At 43.5% G+C, this 24,559-nt stretch overlaps 1 protein-coding gene across 4 annotated transcripts; it reads right to left on the minus strand.

The window, feature by feature from the left end:
* Positions 1-492: 492 nt before the first annotated feature.
* On the minus strand, positions 493-24,214 carry LOC124279697 (RING finger protein 207-like). 4 transcript variants are annotated; one of them, XM_046715533.1, is made up of 16 exons: positions 24,142-24,214; positions 22,602-22,881; positions 21,684-21,795; positions 20,430-20,574; positions 19,773-19,854; positions 19,371-19,446; positions 18,573-18,745; positions 18,292-18,433; positions 17,779-17,879; positions 16,744-16,842; positions 16,018-16,180; positions 15,606-15,791; positions 11,663-11,714; positions 11,265-11,382; positions 9,288-9,380; positions 493-2,969 (listed from the first exon to the last, which is right to left on the minus strand). In XM_046715533.1, the coding sequence occupies exons 2-16, from the start codon at positions 22,790-22,792 to the stop codon at positions 2,702-2,704; spliced, it is 2,001 nt and encodes a 666-aa protein (XP_046571489.1). In that variant the 5' UTR covers positions 22,793-22,881; positions 24,142-24,214; the 3' UTR covers positions 493-2,701. The 4 variants fall into 4 exon arrangements, with proteins under 4 accessions (XP_046571489.1, XP_046571491.1, XP_046571488.1 ...); XM_046715532.1 differs by having other exon boundaries at positions 2,153-2,969; positions 16,018-16,183; XM_046715535.1 differs by lacking the exon at positions 9,288-9,380 and having other exon boundaries at positions 16,018-16,183.
* Between the last annotated feature and the right edge of the window lie 345 nt (positions 24,215-24,559).

The raw sequence follows: 24,559 nt of genomic DNA on the forward strand, positions 1-24,559 counted from the left end.
TGAAGGTCATCTTCCCAGGTCAGGGTGAAGGTTATCTTCCCAGGTCAGGGTGAAGGTTATCTCCCCAGGTCAGGGTGAAGGTTATCTCCCAGGTCAGGGTGAAGGTTATCTCCCCAGGTCAGGGTGAAGGTTATCTCCCAGGTCAGGGTGAAGGTCAGGTCAGGGTGAAGGTTATCTCCCCAGGTCAGGGTGAAGGTTATCTCCCCAGGTCAGGGTGAAGGTTATCTCCCAGGTCAGGGTGAAGGTTATCTTCCCAGGTCAGGGTGAAGGTTATCTTCCCAGGTCAGGGTGAAGGTTATCTCCCTAGGTCAGGGTGAAGGTTATCTCCCTAGGTCAGGGTGAAGGTTATCTTCCCAGGTCAGGGTGAAGGTTATCTTCCCAGGTCAGGGTGAAGGTTATCTTCCCAGGTCAGGGTGAAGGTTATCTCCCAGGTCAGGGTGAAGGTTATCTTCCCAGGTCAGGGTGAAGGTTATCTTCCCAGGTCAGGGTGAAGGTTATCTTCCCAGGTCAGGGTGAAGGTTATCTTCCCAGGTCAGGGTGAAGGTTATCTACCCAGGTCAGGGTGAAGGTTATCTTCCCAGGTCAGGGTGACGGTTATCTCCCCAGGTCAGGGTGAAGGTTATCTCCCCAGGTCAGGGTGAAGGTTATCTTCCCAGGTCAGGGTGAAGGTTATCTTCCCAGGTGAGGGTGACGGTTATCTTCCCAGGTCAGGGTGAAGGTTATCTTCCCAGGTCAGGGTGACGGTTATCTTCCCAGGTCAGGGTGAAGGTTACCCCCCTCTACTATGTCCACCATCACCAATATTCAAGAAAAGAAAAAAAATATATGGAACAGCTACAAAAGATATTAATATTGCCATTAATTCATGACATCAAAATGTTCACATATTTCAAAGTGAGGCACTAATTGTAGGAACATGTAACATGTGCATGGAAGATCAATCTGTGGGTGTGTCATCCAACAGTTTCACAAGACCCAGCATTCTGACAGCTTGCATAGACTTTGTGAACAACTCCACTGCGACTCACATTAACAAGTGCAGTACTAGGTTATTGAAAGAGACTCGTCTGTAAAGATGAGAAGTACCTGAGACACTGGTGATTCCCAATAACATAAATACATGTTAATGTGTATGTTAAATACTAAATTGTTTTAATTTCAAACATCTAATCAAGTCAATGATCATTACTTGGTGTAATGTACATAATTATTTCACAAAATCTAGGTAGATTGTCTCATTAATTAACACCAGTGACAGTCAGTAGTCTCTGGTGAAGAATCACAGATATGCTGGAACCATGTTGTGAGACACGATGTGATGTTGAATGAGTGGGTGGGGTGTGAGTGATGCCACAAGCGTCTGCATCTACAAGCCCCAACATGCCTCCTGGCATCAATTTTCATTTAGACTTTGTCACTATATAACTGTTATTAGCAGAACATACCAGACTAAACATATGTTTACTTGACCCGAGCAACAGACTACTGGCTATGGTTGGAAACTGCAGTTTATCATGGCATGTGAGCTTGATTTAGGAACCACAAAGTGGAACAAGTTGAATGATACCTTGACCTCCTTGGGTGTGATCTGGCACCTTAAACTGACCACTGCCCAGTTCAGATGGCCAGCTACAGAGACTACCTATATGCTACACACCTCCAGTACATTATATATGTTACCACACCAAGGATGGTATGTTTATGTTGTCAGTGCTCTTATTCCACCTAATGACATGAATACTGCTAAAGAGGTATAAAACCAAATTCACACCCACACTTTTACTATGCTGTGATGCTTTTCCCTTACAACCCAAACATCTCTTCATTAGAGCAATCAAAGGTTCTATAAAATTCCCTATCAACCAGTTGATAATAGAGTTGTATGCTGATATTAACAACTACAGCATGTGAATCTGAATATCCACCTAAACGATGTTCCCTTCATGTTAGCAGAACCATGATTGTATCTCCATGAGACCACACCAGGAATGTATCTCCATGAGACCACATCAAGGGTGGTATCTAATTAAGACCACACCAAGAACGGTATCTTAATGAGACCAAACCAAGGATGGTATCTTAATGAGACCAAACCAAGGATGGTATCTTAATGAGACCAAACCAAGGATGGTATTTTAATGAGACCAAACCAAGGATGGTATCTTAATGAGACCAAACCAAGAATGGTATCTTAATGAGACCAAACCAAGGATGGTATCTTAATGAGACCAAACCAAGGATGGTATCTTAATGAGACCAAACCAAGGATGGTATCTTAATGAGACCAAACCAAGGGTGGTATCTAATTAAGACCACACCAAGAACGGTATCTTAATGAGACCAAACCAAGGATGGTATCACTCCATGAGACCACAACAAGGATGGTATATCTGTATGAGACAATGAATTGATGGATTGATTTCAACACTTCACCACCACTGAATTATGACACCTAACAGGAATGAAGTTAATGTAATATCTCATGAAAGACTTCAGTAGTGATGGAAAATTGGCAAAATATCATATCAAAAAGAGCAATTAAAAATGATCTTCCTTACTTAAGTTTATCAACAATACCTTGCACCACAAGGAACTTAACCTTCAGATACAAAAGTGTCACAAACGTCTCCCGGTAACATTGGAAGTCTGTGTGGAGTATTATTACCAAGCCCCATTTCTGGACTAGGGTCTTGGAGTTATCTCAACTGGCTGCCTCTTTCTCAAGACAAATGTTTTCCTTGTCATCATCCGTTGCGTCTTTTCCTGGTGCAAAGGGCGGCATCTTGTCCCCTGCATCTTTCACTGGAACAGTTGGCGTCGCAGGGCAGTCCTTCTTGGCAGAACTGTCTCTGCGCAGGGACGGAGCCCGGAGCAGTCCTTTGGTTTTGATCAGCTCATCATCCAGAGGGTTCTTCCGATTGGCCGTGTTTACCTGCCGGATGTCTTCAGCTGTCTGGATGGCATCAACCCTGTTACAAAATGTGAAATATGTTGGTACAAAGTACAGTCTAAATAAACTTAGGCTCAGTATTATTCGTTACACTGGTATATACTGAGTTTAACAAACACTAGTAGAAGGTCTTGTCAGCTAACCTTTGAGCAACCTATGACCGTCCAATCAAACGCGAGCCAGCTGAACGGAATTAACCAATCAGACAACGGCTACTATTTAGGGGCCGGCGGGACTTACAAATTGGCGATGCAAGATGAAATTGTCAGTGGGTTCACTTACGGTTTCTGAGGACATGCTTACTATTAGATTATATTTCCGCAAAATGACATCCTGGAATTAAAGACAAAAATGTAATTTTCTGAATAAAATTGATATTTTATACTTATCCTGACTCATGCTATTTTGCTTGTCTTCTTCTTCTTGCGAACACAGTGGAACACTTGTATCTCCCAATTGAAGCTCCCTTCAATGTAAAATCACTAATTAGTACTCACCAAGAGTTATCTCTATCCCACTCCTTTGCTCGGGAACGAGGGCGCCACTTCCCGCCACATGCCTCACTCTCTCCTTATATAGCGAGCCCAACACTTGAATTTTCAGGGAAATCCAAAGTGTTATGTGGGAGGATGGGAGGAAGTTACCTCATGAGTCAGGATAAGTATAAAATATCAATTTTATTCAGAAAATTGCATATTTTTCCTTATCCTGACTCATGCTATTTTGTAGAAGAACTTACGGATACGGAGGTGGGAATACAGAATACTTTGGATTTAGATAATTAGTGATTTGATAACTGTAATAACTGTAATAACCCTTATGGGAACTTCATAAAGGCACTGAATTGATAAATTCCTGCTGTTAAACTTATCAGCTGCCATATATGGGTTACTACAATATATAGATATTATGATAAACATAAATAAAGTATTTACAACATGAATACTATGCTTAAGACTAAGCTAGACTTAAGCTTGATAATATAATAGCATAAACTTCATAGAGTTGTTAGCTAATGATATTATTATGATATAATAAACATAGTACTGAGCTTAAGATTGTGATTGAACTTAAGCTAAAATATATTATAGCATAAACTTCATAGAGTTATTAGCTATATAGTACTGTTGTGAAATGAGCAGTAAAAATCTCGTAAGATTGACTTATCTTCTCCGAGGGACTGTCAGCTGCTGTGCGAGGACCATGGGACCGAAATGGTGAATACCTATCCATATCGAGATAGTTGTACGTGAGACTTCAGTCTGTGTAGCTGTCGATAGAGGGATGAATAATCGTTTGAGTTTGTGTCGCCTCGGATTGGATCGTCGTAGGTATATTTTCAGTGCTCTGACTGGGCATAATGATAGATCCAGTGTATAATGAGGTCCAAGAATTGATGAGAGAGCTGGGACGTGGAATAATCTGTCTGGTTGACCTGGCAACTGGTTCTTGGCGATGAAATCCCAGCGTAGTCCCAAATGCACGATGTTATGATTGTCATCAAAGCGTGTTCTCTCGTAATCTAGTGCGTGAATCTCTGACATCCTGGCTGCTGTTGCTACGGATAACAGGAACAAAGTTTTCTGTGTCAGAAATTCGAATGATGTTGATTCCAGTGGTTCATATGCCTCACTTGTGAGGTGTTGGAGCACTACATTTAGATCCCATGCTGGAGCCCGAAACCTCTGTTTCTGATCCTCCAATCGGAATGCACGTAGTAAAGGCGAGTAACTCTGGGGTTTTCGTCAGCTTGACACCCGTTCTCATAGTTATGACAGAGCTTAAAGCTGCGAGATATGTTGATAATGTTGAGCCTTTTAGACGTTTAGTCTGACGTAGGTAACATAAGTAATCAGCCACTTGTGGATGTGTAGCATTTCTAGCTGTAAATCCTTTCTTTGCAGCATAATTTTCAAAACTGTGCCACTTGTCATCGTACAAGTTGCGAGTGGAGTTGCGTAATGCAAGCGTGACTGCTTTCGCCCCTCTGGCTGAATAACTTCTCTTGTTTAGACACGCCTTAATACAGTCCATACGTGAAGTTGGAATGCTTCTGGCTTTCCGTGTGCTTGTTTGGTGTGAGGATGTATTAGTCGATTCGAGCGCTTTGGAAGTTGTAGTATTGGTTGGCCGATTTCTTGAATAAGAGTTGGAAACCACGTTCTCGCTGGCCAGTAGGGCGCGACCAAAATCATTTGGAGGCCCCGAGTTTGCTTGATTTTCTGTAACACCTGTGGGATTAACGCTGGTGGCGGGAACACATACGCGTTGAGTCCTTCCCACGATATGCTTAGTGCGTCCGTTGCCCATGTTGTGGGTCTGGGACTGGTGATACGAATGTTGTCAGCTGATTGTTGAAACGAGTGGCAAATAGGTCTATTAGTGGAGCTCCTATTTTCTTGATAATTTGTGCGAATATCTCTGTATGGAGCATCCATTCTGTCGGCGATGGTAGGTGTGGCCGAGAGAGAGCGTCTGCTATTACATTCTTTGCTCCTGGAATATGACATGCTCTGACATGTATGTTGAGATTGTCGATTAGATCGAACAATTGAAAACATAGAGTCAATAGGTTCGGGGACCTGGTTGAGCCTTGTTTGTCCATTGGTAATGCAGCCCGTCTAGTGTAAACCGAAGGTATTTCCTGGAGTCAGGATGTATTGGGATGTGTAGATATGCGTCTTGCAGATCTATGCTGGCCATGTAGTCTCTGGGACGAATTAAGTGCCGTAGTTGTGGAAAGTGTATCATGCGAAACGCTGGCGGTTTGCGTAGATAGTCTCTGTTGAACGTGCTCATATTGTAGATGAGACGAAACTTTTCTTTGGAATTTTTCTTGGGCACTAGGAAAACTTGGGAGTAGAGGCCTGGTTCGATGTTTACTTGGTCCAGTACTTCTATGGCCTGCTTGGTTAGGAGCGTTGATACCGCTTCTCTTAACTTTGGTAGTTGTAGAGCCTGGAAGTCGAACCTCGGAGGGATGACTGTCAGCGGAGGCGTGGCCTGTAGTTGTATGCGATATCCGTGCTGTAGGATGTTGGAGACATATGGATCCTCTAGGAATCCCCAGTTTTCCCAGTGCAGTTGAAGGCGTCCACCCACTTGTGATGGTTGTACTGGAACGGCATGGGGTGGAAGACTCCAGTCGTTCCGAACCTGTCCTTCATCGTTTGTAATTGCGGGAGCCTCTGGATGACCTGCCTCTTCCCGATGCTCCTCTGTAATTGCCGTATGGGCGGCGAAAAGACTCTTTTGCTCCTCTTACATTAGCCATCTTCCTGTCCCGTGCTTTCTGTAGACCAGAGAACTTCGATTTGCCTGAGTACCTCTGCAAAGTTTGTCTTATGACGCTTGCTAGCGTATCCATAGACTTTATCATGAGTACCTCTCTTGAGTCTTTAGAGACTTCTTTAGAGACTTTGTCTATGTTACCATCGAAGATGGACGGTGAAGACCACGGGGCTGTGTAGAGTGGTGCGGTGAAGTGATCACCCCAATTACAGGAGGCGAGGAGACCTTGACGACGAGCCATAGTTGTAGCTGCGGATAGTGCTGTTAAGTGATCCGTAAGGAACTGCTGGTCCTTCTTCTGCATGAGGAAGGCCGAGTAAATCATTCTATCATCCTCAGATGTAGAGTCTCTGAACTTCGTGAGGAGAGATTCGTTGACTGTTCTTGATCTGTTCAGACCAAAAAACATCCTCCTTGATATGGTTTCCATCTGGGCTAGCTTGTGGTCATCTCTTCTGTAAGTCTTGGACCTGGCATCACTGATCATCTTATAGTTATCATCGATATCTTGTGCCTTGTAAAAAGGGTCCATGTTGTGACCTGCAAACTTGTTAGCGTTGAAATGCGGCACATGTGGTGTCTGTGATTTTGTGGCTTTATTAAAGGCTGTATCCAGATTAGCTAGCACCGCTGCTATCGGGTCAATCGGGGGTAAGGTGATTGTGTCAGCATCGTCTTCCTTCATAAGATATGTGTGGGCTGAGTTCTCGTTCTTAGACGGGGAGGAAAGTTCCAGACTATTCACCATCCAATATCTTATTTCTGCGTCGGAAAATACGATACCATCTTCATCTTCAGACATCGGGTCACAGATAATGTGTTGATGCTCCTCCGGTAGTAACTGAGGTAGAGTCCTTGATGATCTGTACGTGGATCAACAAGGTGATCGATGAGGCGATCGATAAGGAGATCGGCGAGTGGAATGATGTGGTGACGAGTGGCGTCTATAAGGTGACCTTCGCGGAGACTTCCTTGGCGAACGCTGGTAGCTTCGCGAAGCTCTCGGTGACTCTCTTAAAGATCTTCTAGATGAGGATGACTTGGAGCCACTTAACCTTCGTGAAGGTTGAGAGTCTGAGTCGGAATCATGGGATGAGAGGATCTTGCTTCGCGAACGTTCTCTCTCATCAAGGTCCGGTAGGGTGATATAGTCATCCTCCGTGAAGCCTTCCGTGCGGATCTGCTTAGGCGGCTGGGTCGCCTAAGCCCTTCGCTGAGGCGTCCAGCTGGCTGGGTCGCCCTACGCGGAGACATGCAAACGGGCTGGGTCGCCCTACACGGAGGTATGGGGGTGGGCTGGGTCGCCCCTGGCTCTAAAGGCCTCCGAAGACCGTAGCGATCTTCCATCATCTTCATTATGTGGTTCATCAGGTCGTCTGGGACGGTCTGCGCTGAAGTAGTTGCTGCCTTCTCTACGATGGTAGCGACGGGACCCTCAGGACGATTCTCTGACATCAGTGTAGGTGCCTCAGCCTGCGTCCTAATCTGCGCTGATGTTATAGTTACCGACACTGGCCGCTTCTTCCACCTTACATCTGGAATGATGATCGGATCATCATCATCAAACAGGCCCAACTCTGCAACGGGAACAATCTCGGCTGAGAAAGAACTGCTGGACTTCGATGATTTCCCCTGCGACGTGGATGTAGCCCTGGGGGTGCGGAGTCTGCGTTGTGACGACGTGGAAGCCCTCCTAGTCTTTGGCTGCGACGACGGGATGTCCGGGGATGCAGGTCGCTTCTTGGAGGTAGCGGACTGCGTCCCACGCCTCTCCTCCGAGGGTAACTCTAGCGAAACACCAGACGGGAGGGGGTCGTCCGACAACAGTTGACAGGGTAAGGGCTCTGGTGTATTAGCCATGGCTAAAATCCGTTTACGTGCTGCGCGTCTCAAGACGCAGAATAAATATTTATCAAAGGCAGAATTGGATAAATTAATACAATAATTGCAACGTGAAACAGTAGAGCATGGCGTAGTACAACTAGGGCATATTAAATGCGGGTCAGCAGCAGAAAAACGTAATTTACAAATAGTGCAGATTTTCATCAACGCAAACTACTGAACAAACACGGAGTCCCGTGAATAAAACAGCAGAAACACGAATAAATATCAATGCATTATGTTGAAGGATACTAGCTACACCTCTATAGAAGTCTATGAGAGGTAAATAACTAAGAATAAACAAAGGATATAGTGTGTAGGGAGACACAGGCGCTCTCACATCCTGCTCACTGGGCGAAGAAGGAGAGAGTGAGGCATGTGGCGGGAAGTGGCGCCCTCGTTCCCGCGCAAAGGAGTGGGATAGAGATAACTCTTGGTGAGTACTAATTGGTGATTTTACATTGAAGGGAGCTTCAATTGGGAGATACAAGTGTTCCACTGTGTTCGCAAGAAGAAGAAGACAAGCAAAATAGCATGAGTCAGGATAAGGAAAAAATTACTATTTTCAGCAACTGTTTACACACTTTTGTGAATAACAGCGCCCTCCATGTGTATCACTCAGAAGCGATCGTGCAGAAAATAGCATTCGGAATCGTTCAAGTACAAATGTTTTCGAGATAAAAGTTCAAACGGTATGTGCGAATATTCACTTTCGCGATTTGGTAAACTGTGTTCTGATTGGTAAATGAAAAGGGTTAGCTGATGCGACCTTCTACTAGTGTTTGTTAGACTTAGTATATACCAGTGTTACGAATAATACTAAGTTTACTTAGACTGGAAGAAAGTAATACATGGTCATCAATCATTGCTGTGAGTAGTGCTCTTGCATTTTTCCTTTTCAAGAATTTGCCCCAAAACAATGTACACGGACATGGGGCGAGTCATTCTAAATATGGCAAGCATTAGGGGAGGGTAATTGTTTTTTTGGTGCATCTAAACCCTCTGACCCACCTAGTCTGATCCACAACTATCTTTTAACCTGATGCAGGAACACAATCATTAATAGTTTCCCATGTGGCCTGCTATTTGTTGGTAGAATCTGCTTGTAATAAATGATGGTCCCAACAAGGCTACTGTATGCCAAGACATTGTGCTGATATCTAACCTCTGTTTTGAGTCTGGGTGCACGGCGTTGATCTCGTCCAGCAATGCATGCATCTGACAGTCATGCTCCGCATCATTCGTAGACTGACCAAGCCTGGCGACAGAAACATACGTGACGGGTCACTCATGCAGGCAGTGACCACCAGAAACACAGGCAAACCGTCATGCAAATGTCTGCGTGTTTAGGCTTTATTGAGGTGAATGTATTCAGCAGGAATCACACTAAACATATTAGGAAGATGCACATACAGCTGTGATCAAGAGTAGGTTATCGATGCATTCTTCATTTTCTCTTCTTAGCTTTCAAAATCTAGCTGTGCATAAGAGCAGAGCAAACACTGGTCCTCTTTACAAGCTGGAAAGGACATAGCACAGCAATGTGTATTTGATGTGTGGTCGAGAGAAATAGGTTAGGTACAGGTGAGCATAGCAAGGATCAGAAGTGGCAAATGAAACAAAGTCAATGTCTATCATCAGGTCTCTCAGACAAAGGCTATGGGACACCTACTTGAGCGTCAATCTCTGACAAAGGCTATGGGACACCTACTTGAGCGTCAATCTCTGACAAAGGCTATGGGACACCTACTTGAGCGTCAATCTCTGAGACAAAGGCTATGGGACATCTACTTGAGAGACAATCTCTGACAAAGGTTATGGGACACCTACTTGAGCATCAATCTCTGACAAAGGCTATGGGACACCTACTTGAGCATCAATCTCTGAGACAAAGGCTATGGGACACCTACTTGAGAGACAATCTCTGACAAAGGTTATGGGACACCTACTTGAGCATCAATCTCTGACAAAGGCTATGGGACACCTACTTGAGCATCAATCTCTGACAAAGGCTATGGGACAGCTACTTGAGCATCAATCTCTGACAAAGGCTATGGGACACCTACTTGAGCATCAATCTCTGACAAAGGCTATGGGACACCTACTTGAGCATCAATCTCTGACAAAGGCTATGGGACACCTACTTGAGCGTGAATCTCTGACAAAGGTTATGGGACACCTACTAGGGTGGCGGAGGCTAGGGGGTAACCACTTGAGCGTCAATCTCTGAGACAAAGGCTATGGACACCTACTTGAGTGTCAATCTCTACCAAAGGCTATGGGACACCTACTAGGGTGACAGAGGCTAGGGGTTACCTACTTGGGTGCGAGTCTCTCTGTGACGGAGGCTATGGGGTTACCTACTTGGGTGCGAGTCTCTCTGTGACGGAGGCTAGGGGGTAACTACTTGAGCGTCAATCTCTGAGACAAAGGCTATGGACACCTACTTGAGTGTCAATCTCTACCAAAGGCTATGGGACACCTACTAGGGTGACAGAGGCTAGGGGTTACCTACTTGGGTGGGAGTCTCTCTGTGACGGAGGCTATGGGGTACCTACTTGGGTGCTGAGTCTCTCTGTGACGGAGGCTAGGGGGTAACTACTTGAGCGTCAATCTCTGAGACAAAGGCTATGGACACCTACTTGAGTGTCAATCTCTACCAAAGGCTATGGGACACCTACTAGGGTGACAGAGGCTAGGGGTTACCTACTTGGGTGGGAGTCTCTCTGTGACGGAGGCTATGGGGTACCTACTTGGGTGCGAGTCTCTCTGAGATGGAGGCTATGGGGTACCTACTTGGGTGCGAGTCTCTCTGTGACGGAGGCTATGGGGTTACCTACTTGGGTGCGAGTCTCTCTGTGACGGAGGCTATGGGGTACCTACTTGGGTGCGAATCTCTCTGAGACGGAGGCTATGGGGTACCTACTTGGGTGTGAGTCTCTCTGTGACGGAGGCTATGGGGTTACCTACTTGGGTGCGAGTCTCTCTGTGACGGAGGCTATGGGGTACCTACTTGGGTGCGAGTCTCTCTGAGACGGAGGCTATGGGGTACCTACTTGGGTGCGAGTCTCTCTGTGACGGAGGCTATGGGGTACCTACTTGGGTGCGAGTCTCTCTGAGACGGACGCTATGGGGTACCTACTTGGGTGCGAGGCTCTCTGTGACGGAGGCTATTGATGAGACGAAGGAGGTCAGCTGGGCGGTGATGACCTTCAGGTGTTTTGTCTCCTGCTGCAGTCTCACAACATCCTGGCACTGAGCTGCAGTCAAACAAGAGAAACATAGCAAGATGTGCTACATGTTAACTCTCCAGGTCCCTCACAGCAGCGAGACAATAAATCAACACTTTTACAATCAGGTTTTGTTAGAATTAAACATCCAAGAGGTGATTAACAAAATTAGCATATCCTGAGATGCTGACACTTTCAGACACAAAGACATGTTGATAGGTCAGTGGATAACGCAAGGCATGTGGTCTGAAGGTACAGTATATTGTCCTCAGGTTAATGTCACCCTGATGTTTCTCTAATCCTCACTTACCCTGATACAGCTCTTGTTCATTGGCGATTCGTTGCACACTCTCTTCCCAGTGCTGGAACAGAAAACTTCCAACATAAGGCACATTCATGACACCTTATCAACACCACCAATACCACACACCACCACCAATACCACACAACACCACCAATACCACACAACATCACCAATACCACACACCACCACCAATACCACACACCACCACCAATACCACACACCACCACCAATACCACACACCACCACCAATACCACACACAACACCACCACCACCAATATACTACACACACCACCAAATACCACACACCACCACCAATACCACCACACACCACTACCACACACTACCACACACACACACCACCACACTACACACACCACCACCAATACCACACACACCACCAATACTACACACCACCACCAATACCACTACACTACCACTACTAATACACCACACACACTACCATACACACACCACCACCACTATATACTACACACCACCACTACATAATACACACACTACCACCAATACCACACACACCACCATACCACACACCACTACTAATACTATACCACACACTACCACTACACACCACACACACCACCACACCACCACCAATACCACACACCACCACCAATACCATACCACACTACCACACACACCACCACACACACCACCACAATACACACACCACCACCAATACCACACACTACCACTAATACCACCACTAATACCACCAATACCACACACACCACAAATACCACACTACCACTACCAATACTACACACTACCACACTAATACCATACACACACCACCACCAATACCACACACACTACTACACCAATACCACACACCACCACTACTACCACATACCACCACCACTAATACACACTACCACCACTACCACTACAACACACACTAATACTACACACTACACACCACCACCACCAATACTACACCACTAATACCACACACCACCACCACTATACACCAATACTACCACACACCACTACACCACCACCACTAATACCACACACCACCACACACTCACCACCAATACCACACACCACCACCACCAATATACCACACACCACCACTACCACCACTACAATAATAATACCACCAATACTACATACCACTACCACCAATACCACACACCACCACTAATACCACACACCACCACCAATACCACAATACTACTACACACCACCACTAATACCAATACACCACCACCACCACCAATACTACACACTACCACTAATACTACACACACCACTAATACCACACACCACCACTAATACCACCACACAACACCACTATTATAATACCACACACCACCACCAATAATACCACACACCACCAATTAATACCACACAACACCATCAATATATACCACATACCACTACTAATACACACAACACCACTAATACTAATACTACACACTACCACCAATACCACACACCACCACCATTTACAATACCACTACCACTACTAACACCAATACTACTATTAATACTACAATACCACACACCACCACTAATATACCACACACCACCACCAATACTACACACCACCACCAATACCACACAACACACACCACACAATACACCATACCACACACCACCACCAATACCACACACCACTAATACTACTACACACACCACCACCACATACCACACACCACCACCAATACCACACACCACCACATATACCACTCACACACACTACCACCAATACCACACAACACCACCAATACCACACACACTACCACTAATACCACACACCACCACCAATATACTACACACCACCACCAATACCACACACCACCACCACCAATACTACCAATACCACCACCAATAATACACACCACACACCACCACCAATACCACACACCACCACACCAATACCACACACACCACCAATACTACACACCACCACTACCAATACCACACACCACTAATACCACACACTCACTACTACCACCACCACCACTACCACCACCACACCACCAATACCCAATTACACACACACTAACTACTACCACAATACCACCACCAATACCACATACCACACAACACCACCAATACCACACACCAATACCACCAATACCACACACCACCACCAATACCACACACCACCACCAATATACTACACATACCACTAATACCACACACCACCACCACCACTACTACACAATACCACCACTACCACAACACACCACACCACCACCACATACCACAACCAATTACCACCACCAATACCATACAACACCACCAATACCACACACCACCACCAATACCACACACCACCACCAATACCACACACCACCACCAATACCACACACCACCACCAATACCACACACCACCACCAATACCACACACCACCACCAATACCACACACCACCACCAATATACCACTACCTACCACACACCACCAATAATACCACACACACCACCACCAATACCACACACCACCACCAATACCACACACACCACCAATACCACACAACACCACCACCCACACCACCACCACCACTACCACACACCACCACCAATACCACACACCACCACCACCAATACACAATACCACCAACACACACCACCCAATACCACCACCACCACCACACATACCACCACCACCACACCTCACCACCACCAATACTACACACCACAATAATACCACACCACCACTAATACCACACACCACCACCAATACCACACACCACCACCACCACCACACACACCACCACCACCACCACCACCACCACCACCACACACTCACACCACCACCAATACCACCAATACACATAATTTCACCACCAATACCACACACCACCACCAATACCACACACACCACCAATACCACACACCACCACCACCATACCACACACACCACACCACCACCATACCACACACCACCACCAATACCACACACCACCACCAATACCACACACCACCACCAATACCACACACCACCACCAATACCACACACCACCACCAATACCACACACCACCACCAATACCACACACCACCACCAATACCTCACACACCACCACCACACACCACACCACCAATACCACACACCACCACCACTAATACACCACACCACCAATACATCACACCACCAATACCTCACACCACCAATACCACACACCACCACCAATACCACACACCACCACCAATACCACACACCACCACCAATACCTCACACCACCAATATACCACACACCACCACCAATACCTCACACCACCAATATACCACACACCACCACCAATACCACACACCACCAACAGCATTAACATGAGTACCCTACAGTTAAGTGCTCCTTGCACCATGGGGATTTGAGGGTATGTTTGACAGATGTTATCGGTACCCATGTGGATGTGTCTCTACTACAGACATGAGTGTACCTCTTCCTGCTATAATTTGGGGGAGTACTATCTCTGTTACAGATGGGGGAGTACCATATCTCTACTACAGATGTGAGTGTACAATATCTCTACTAAATATGTATGATATCTCCACTACAGATGTGAGTGTACAATATCTCTACTAAATATGTATGATATCTCCACTACAGATGTGAGTGTATAATATCTCTACTAAATATGTATGATATCTCCACTACAGATGTGAGTGTACAATATCTCTACTAAATATGTATGATATCTCCACTACAGATGTGAGTGTACAATATCTCTACTAAATATGTATGATATCTCCACTACAGATGTGAGTGTACAATATCTCTACTAAATATGTATGATATCTCCACTACAGATGTGAGTGTACAATATCTCTACTAAATATGCATGATATCTCCACTACAGATGTGAGTGTATAATATCTCTACTAAATTTGTATGATATCTCTACTATATATGTGGGTGTACCATATGTCTTCTACAAAAGTGGGTGTATGATATTTCTACTAAAGACAGGAGTGTACCTTCTCGAGTGCTGGCTGTTTCTCCTCTATGTAACCATAGTGTTTCTCTAGCTGACTCTCCACGCTGTCAATGACATTTTTCAATTCCTCCACTGCTGACCGCCCTGCCAGACACCGTCTGAGGGTCAGATCTCTCTGCAGCTCCTGCACCTGAGACTTGAGTTTCTCCAGCTTTTGTATCACGTCCTGAACACAGAGGGGAGGTAGAGTGAGTAGCACTTACTTGACAAAGATCCTTAAATACATCATTATGGTTCAAGGGAAATAGTCTTGGTACTGTGTCCAAACTAGATGTGTGATTAGCAGGATGCTGTTGGTATATTCATCATACTCTGCAGCTGATAGACTGCAGTGTATAGACAAAGGGTATATCTATGTTAGCATATGGGACTCGCACTATGTATTTACCTACCCTATGAGAAGTTTCAAACTCCACACAGTGCTCGGCAAAGACACCCCTGGCATCTATAAACTTGACTTTGCCGATGCCGTTCCGGCGGCCGTTGTTCTGTGGTGCCTTGATAGGTGTGTTTCCAGCAGCTGCTGCCTGATTGGGTGGCTTGGGCACCTCCACCCTGCTTCAAAAGTCAGCATGGTCAAGCAAAATGAACTTGTGTATTCCCTCCAATACAGTTCAAAACAAAAATGATTTTCTTGAAGACGATGATTATGCAAATGACATGTATGAGCCACGAAGATAACACATAAAATATGTTTTAAATTGACGTTGATGATATCAGATTAGTTTCATGTAAAAACCTCTTAATTCTGTTGTGATCAGGATTATTTTGGTGGTGACGACTGAGCATATAATTTCTTTACAATATCCCCCGTATTCATGAAATCTGACTATGTTTGTTCAGTATATTACAGTCCAGGGCCTAGATTTTCGAAGCTCTCTTAACGCTAAGATAGTCGTAAGTTAATGTTAATGAATGGCACTTACGACTATCTTAGCGCTAAGAGAGCTTCGAAAATCTAGGCCCTGCTTCGCTACCTACTTGAAGCTGGGCGTGGAAGGCACTGGGGTGGCTCCCTTAACGCTAAGATAGTCGTAAGTTAATGTTAATGAACGGCACTTACGACTATCTTAGCTCTAAGAGAGCTTCGAAAATCTAGGCCCTGCTTCGCTACCTACTTGAAGCTGGGCGTGGAAGGCACTGGGGTGGATCGTTGTAGAGCAGGACTGGAGGACAGCACTTTCCCCCGGCCATCATACAACAGGGGCTCCAGGCTCCTGTAACCATGGCAACACTCATGTTCAACTCATGCATATCTGACCTTTGTAAGGTATCCACCATTTTCCTTCACACACACACACAAAACTGTACTCTGTGGATGTACATACATCAGTGGCACTGACAATAAGCTTATACTCAAGGAACAGAAAGATTTACAATGTTATTATCTTAATGGTGGAAAGTATGGGAAACAAATTCCAATTTAATTAGCCTATAACTGATATCAGGAAATATGATCTGACATGAATGGTTCAGAGGAATTCACATATATATTGAGACGCAATGTAGCAACAAGTCAGTGTTTTGCTAGAGCTTGACACCACTTTGAACAGTAATTGCTGTGGGGAAAGCCCAAAGCACAGCATGTCTCAGACATTTACCACTTCAGTAAACCCTATGAATCTGGATATGGCACTGACAAGTGTAGTACTATAATTAGGTGGAACTGTGATTAGATTCCATGATCACAGGTGTCTGACCTGTCCAGGGGACACAACTCTGCACAGCGAATCGTGGCACCTTTGATCATATGGCCAACCTAGCCTTCAGAAACATCTCAGTAAGCTTGGTTTGGTTTGTTGTTTAACGCCGCACTTAGCAATATTCCAGCTATATCGCGACGGTCTGTAAATAATCAAGTCTGGACCAGACAATTCAGTGATCAACATCATGAGCATCATTAATAATAATAATAATAATAATTGGCTTGTATAGCGCCTAGTTTCCATCATAGATGCTCAACGGCGCTGCATAACATCATTCTACGCAATTGGGACACGACGATATGTGTCAACCAAGTCAGTGAACCTGACCACCCGATCCCTTTAGTCGCCTCTTACAACAAGCATGGGTTACTGAAGACTAATTCTAACCCAGATCTTCATGGGTTCTCCGTAATCAGTGAAAATAGAAGACTTGAATGGAAAACTCACTTGGCAAATTTGTTCTTGAAGTCTGTGTCGATCTGGCTGCCTTGTGTTGGGTGGAGGGGATGCTGACAGTGAACGATGGACTTGAGTCTCTCCATCATGTCCTATACAACAGACGACCCAGACAGTGAGGTAGAGCTAGTGCCACTGGGCAAACACCTAGTTATAAAGGGGCTTTACTAAATGTGGGTGTCATATATGGCTGGAAAACATAATTCCTGATAATCAGAAACAGATGTTAGACATGCATCAAGCCAAAAAACATATTCATTAAAGCAGTGAGGATTTGACTTGACTATAGCTTCAATTGGTGGTGTAAATCAGCCTGCAAACCCAGTGAGAGTCACCATCTATCCATGTACACTATGCATGGATGAATGTTATGGTCAAATCAGTATTACTTTACAGCCAGTAAGAGTCACCATCTATCATATATTATTTGATAGCTGTATTATCTCACAGCAAGTGTTCAGCCTGCTGGATTGGGTACGTATCTATATCATAAACACAACTCACATAGGACATATCTAGAAACTCGAACTTATTGGCGGAGCTGGCGAATGCTGCTGACGTCACGAGATGGACATGTATGGTGGGCAAGAGTGTGGTCAAGCCGGTCAACTGAGCCTTGAATGATGACTCCTTGGCCTTGTACTGGCTGCAAAATAACTAACATGTTAACAGACATACCGGTACATATCTACAGCAGAGCATAGAAATAGCAAACTCACAGCAAGCACAGTTAAATTATCACAAGCAAATCTTGTGGTAAGGGGCACCAACAGACACTATCTCACCTGTTGGCCTCCTCCAGGAGGGTCTCCATGGTCAGTTTGATCTTCTCCTGCATGGAGGAATAAATATAGGAAACTGCTTCACTCTCCTTCCTGGCATTCTGTTTGATCTCCTCAAGCAGTGCTCGTAGCAGTAAGATTCCATCTCTCACTGAGTTCTGTAGATCTCGTACAGCCTGTAAAGGAGTCAAATCTCTGAATCTTGTGCTTTCTTACTTAATACAACTTATCATGTTAATATACACAAGTAATATAAGAAGACTATCTGTGAACATGCTTGAATATAACTTCAGTCAAGATCAACACATGACTAGTAATGTTGGTCTTTGTAAAAAATTCCTCTCCTTATTCAAAGTTGGCTGGTTGGTTGTTTTGTTGTTTAACGCGGCACTCAGCAATATTCCAGCTACATGGCGGTGGTCTGTAAATAATCGGTCTGGACCAGACAATCCAGTGATCAACAGCATGAGCATCGATCTACGCACTTCCACTCAAAGTAAGTGTGTGTTATGCTACATTCAGCAATATTCTAGCTATATCATGACACCTAACAACATTGTATCCGAACCAAGTGCAATGTTAAAGAATGGGAGTTAAGGTTAATCTTAGTAAAGTTTGCTTCGTGAAAAGAGCCCCTGGAATAACCACCAGGTCCTGAATCCAAATGTTTGAAGTCCATCTTACAACACATGATGAATATCATCAGCGCCAGTATTTACTAGTTGTCTGATGTCTTGGAGTTCATTGTGAGACCACGATTACAATATCAGTCAGTTAATAGCTGCGCTATAGTTTAGTTACCTGCACACTCTGCTCCAGCTTGCGACAACTCTGGTTGTAAGCAGTTTCCAGGTCCACACAGTGGGTCCTGCTCTCGCTGGGAAAAACAAATGGAATAACAAGCAATGATTTAATTAACTGCATAAATCCTGAAAATAGTTTGGACTTATGTTTGATTTTCAAGTAGTAACATATAGTCTGTGTGGCTTGTAACACATTGGTAACACATATAGTCTGTGTGGCTTGTAACACATTGGTAACAGATAGTCTGTGTGGCTTGTAACACATTGGTAACATATAGTCTGTGTGATATGTGTGATGCATAAGTAACAGATGTAGCATGTGACACTCTGTTAACAGATAAAGTTGATGGGACATGTGACAGATATGGCGGTCACCATGGTGACAGGGAGGGAACCTTACATCCTCATGTCTCTGAAGCAGTTGATGCACAGCATGATCTTCTTCTCCGTGGAGAACATGATGTACGGCTCCTTGTGCAGGGCTGAAACAACAGACCTTCAGCTGAGACACAAGGCTATCTACGTGTTGACGTGTCTCCCACTCCCACATACAGCCATTGTTAAATCACAGGAAATATTTCCATGGCAACCAGCATGGTTTTGGCCCAAACACACAGTAAATATGTTGGCACAAATACAGTGAGACAGTCAGTAAGTATGGCTCTACAACCCAAGTCTTCAGCATAACAAGCAAAACATTTAATCATTTTGGGTACTCGACCGCTTCTGGCCCAAACATAGTCTAGTACAATGAATGAATGAATGAGTATGGTTTTACGCCGCTTTTAACAATATTCCAGCAACATCACAGCAGAGGACACCAGAAATGGGCTTAACGCATTGTACCCATGTTTGGAATCGAACCCGGGCCTTCAGCGTGATGAGCTAACGCTTAGTTTAACCACTAGGCTACCCCTCCGCCCCCAGTCTAATACAAACAGGGTGTATTTGTGAAAAATACATCAACAAAAACAACTGAACATACTTAATGGAGGTTAATCTAGTATCTAAGAAGCAAATAGAGGCACATACAGCTGCAGATGTTCAAGTTACTTACAACAACGTTTGTGTATTTCCTTTGTTCTCTTCGATAAGACAACAATGTCATGAGCAGCAAACATCTTGGCACGATGGGTCTCATCTCTACAGCTGGTACACAGGGGCTGGCAGCAGGTGTTGCAGAAATACATGGGGTTACAGTCCTGAAGTCAACACAACAGTTGTGTGGTGGTACAGATATACATGGGGTTACAGTCCTGAAGTCAACACAACAGTTGTGTGGTGGTACAGAAATACATGGGGTTACAGTCCTGCAGTCAACACAACAGTTGTGTGGTGGTACATGGGGTTACAGTCCTGCAGAAATACATGGGGTTACAGTCATGGGGTTACAGTCCAGTCAACACAACAGTTGTGTGGATGGTACAGAAATACATGGGGTTACAGTCCTGAAGTCAACACAACAGTTGTGTGGTGGTACAGAATTCTAAGATTGCTGGTGGTACAGAAAGATCAACAGTCCTGAAGTCAACACAACAACAGTTGTGTGGTGGTACAGAATTCTAAGATGACAGTACTTTATCAGACGATAATGTGCACTTTTTGCATTACGTCACAATGTATTGGCGTCACTGCGCCATTCTAGTCTGCCCCCTCGTAATCGAACAATTTTGTATTACGTCGCAATGTAAGCGAAATCATGACACGTCAGTTGTCATCGCCTCGTACAGCCTCCTACAGTAAATGTCTCCGTTGCATCCCGTTTCTTGGTTTGCAGTTGCTTCACGCAGATAACATCACTGGTGGATTCATTATGTTAATGTTTTCCAACGGTTAAAATGTCTCAATTCGACTCACAAGTTTTCAGCGACACGATAACGTTCGCAATGTTTACATTCCCACAATGCAATCGTGGAATGTCGCTTGACTTTCATATTGCCCCATATGGTTTACGTTAATCACAGATGTAATAAAAAGATTTAGAGAAGATTTTAATCCGAACGTAAACATTCATCAAACTGTTTATCATTTGTTTTTTGGAGGGTAACGTTCGTCTTAACGTAGGGGGGCAGACACATCAATAGAACAGCGCACCTGTTAGCCCTGTGCGAGGATTCTTAATTTAGGTCACCGACACCGTTGTTTGTTTTCTGACGTAGATTAATCGTAATTATCCTTAGAAAGTATTAAATTTGGCATCTTAGAAAAGAAATACAGTTTTCTTAAATACATGGGGTAATATGTCGTGATATTAAAATTAGCTGTAAAGTTTAAGTAAAAATGTACAGAGTGAATTATGAATAATACAAACTTTATCACAGTTGGCACATGATGCTTTCTCGTCAAGGGAAGATTCGACCATGAACTTCAGCAGGGGATCTGGGGGAGGTAATGAGTTTCCTTCTTTTAAGTGTGTAGTTGCCCTGTAATAGAACATTTTGGTTACCATGGTTATATCTTTGTTTTTCACTTTAATCAAATATAATTGTTGAGGCCAAAATGATTACGTATTTTATGAGCACTTTATGAAAATTCCCACTCAGGTCATGGGAGGTAACTCTAATTCAGTTTTGCTTTGAATGTAGTGTCGCATGTGCACGCGGGTATCGTGCAGTGTAGAATGCAGGGTAGAATGTGGAAGGACACGTGTGGAGGAAGAGGTGATTCAAAATGGTATGGAAACACTTTATTTTTCTCAACATAATACATGTATTTAATGTTTATTTGATTGGCAACAGTTGTTAACAGTATATTCTATTCTGATGCAGTCAATCGTTCCTTTGTGTTCCTTTGCGTACTTTTCATCTTGAAAGTAGTTGTTTGAACCAACACGCAAGTTTTTAAGTCTATGCTACATGTATTCACAACGTGTTCAGAACAAGATGTAAACCGAATGAGAATGAATGCAGAAATAAAACAAAAAGGATGAATTGACTTTATCTTCACACGTCGTCTATGAATGTAGTCTACAATAATCATGGTAGTATTGTTATTACTGAAAAAATTAGCTAAAGCATACTCATTAATAAAAGGTCAAATGATATCTGAAGCAACTTTTAAGCATAACAATACTATTTCAATTAAACTTCAACTATGTAATTACAAATTAACATGAGGGAACAATATTTTCTCTAAATATTGTGATGATTATGAATTCAGAAAGGGCAAAAATAAACTCTGTGAAAGATTGTTGAAAAGCTCACCACATATATATTTATGCGTGACTTACCCACAAAGAGGACACAGCATCTGCGCGTCTGCTGCTCGACCCCGCAAGCAGCGCATACAGAAGCTGTGGAAGCAAGAGAGTATACAGGGGTCATCGTATTGTTCATTGCACAGGTAGCACAGCAGGGGGTTCCTCTTGGCCACATCGGTATCTTCAAGACTTTCCATTGGTTGGAAGATTTCCCCAGACATGGTTATCAGAGTCAGTCTATGTCATTGGCTGAACCAACCAGGGAAAACCTGAGGTTGCAGCAACCTCTAACAGAAGGTCTCCTCACAATCTGAAAAGAAATGCAAACAATCAGTAAATGAGCATTTAACATGAGAGATTTGAATGAGTGAGTTAGGTAAAATTGAACATTGTCAGTTTTCAGCCAAATAGTCACGAGAACAAGTTCATACATATCATAAATACAAGTCATCATAAATACAAGTCATATATAAAACTTTTCAAAGATGTCAGACCATGTGATTCACAAAACTGAACTGAGATTCTCAGTATCTCATAATATGAATATTAAAACAATTCAATGAGGTGGATCTTTGTCATCAGTGTTGATAACTGAAAATCGACAATGCTAAAAAACGGCATACAGAAAACCTATGAGAAGTAACATGCTGAGAGAATGTCATTCACAGGCTGATCAGTAATGTAACAGCTTCTACACTGTGGTAGTTTGGACATAACTATTGTGAACAGTAGATACATCAAGAAGTTGGCACCCGTGACACAAACACTTCATGCTAATCATCTAATCATAAGTTATAGTCATGTCACAGAAAACAATATGGCATCAGTGAGATAATGTTGTATGCAGCATGACTTCAGCTACCCTGCAGGGGTTTGACATTCTGTAAACCGAGGGTGACAGCATGAGTAACATTCTCAGTCAACCAAATGAGACATAAACCATCCTAATGCCTATCAGTGTTTTAATTGAGTAAGGATGTTTTCTATTCATTCATCATGTTCATATATCACATCTTCATGTTTTAACTTTTATATCAGTATTAGGATCTCATGGCTATATATCATGATACATATCCTATGTACATAAAATCAGTTCAAAATACATCAAAATGATGTGTTGATCCCGCTTTTTCCTTTGAAGCAAAACTTTCGGTATTGCTTAGGGTGTCTATTACATAATCATGATAATGTTCTCGTCATAGAAAGCAAGTCCTGTTACGTGTTAGTCTATCGGATACCCAGCTTTTATGTTCATCCGTACGATTTATAAACTTTATATCGTTACGTGAAGTGAAGAAGAGACAAAATAAGTCCAAATGAATGCAAACATGCCAAAAATCAAAAGGCAACCCCACTACTCTATCAACAATACCACAAACAAAAGAATTATTACAAGGTTTGTTTTGACATATTTGGGATATTTTCATCATTGGATGACATCTCGTTACTAATATTGTTTCACCACAAAGAGCGTAACAGCAATATAACTCTAGTATGAAAATGACAACACGGCACAATATAAAAAAGCGTCTGCCTCCAATTTCTTCAAAACCCCAAAAATAGTAGTTACCGAAGAATGCGATTTAGGGTCATGATGAGGATTCGCCTACTTCCTTTCATGGGCGCCGCCATTTTGAATGACTCATATTTTGTGAAAAACGTAACAATTTCTTTTCCGGCCAGGGAGTGAAAATACCATGTGTATTATTACGTTGAATTGACTTGGCTTTACATCGCTTAATCGTTGCTAGTGTACGTTTATATAAACATTCTTGACATACATGAAATTATCAAATAAAATAACACTTCAGTCTTGCAGTGTGTTAAGAAACGGAAAAGGAATATACATATAAGGATGTGGAAAATAACAAAGAGATCGATTAAATATTTTCAGTCTGCACACATATACCACATGTCCTGTGAGTTTCAATAGAATTTGATGTTAGTTAGTAGTGTATTAATCATGACAGTATCAAACCTTCACATAA

This window comes from Haliotis rubra, unplaced genomic scaffold (genome assembly GCF_003918875.1).
Source record: "Haliotis rubra isolate DU_JTF1 unplaced genomic scaffold, ASM391887v1 Scf255, whole genome shotgun sequence".
In the NCBI taxonomy this organism is placed as follows: domain Eukaryota; kingdom Metazoa; phylum Mollusca; class Gastropoda; order Lepetellida; family Haliotidae; genus Haliotis; species Haliotis rubra.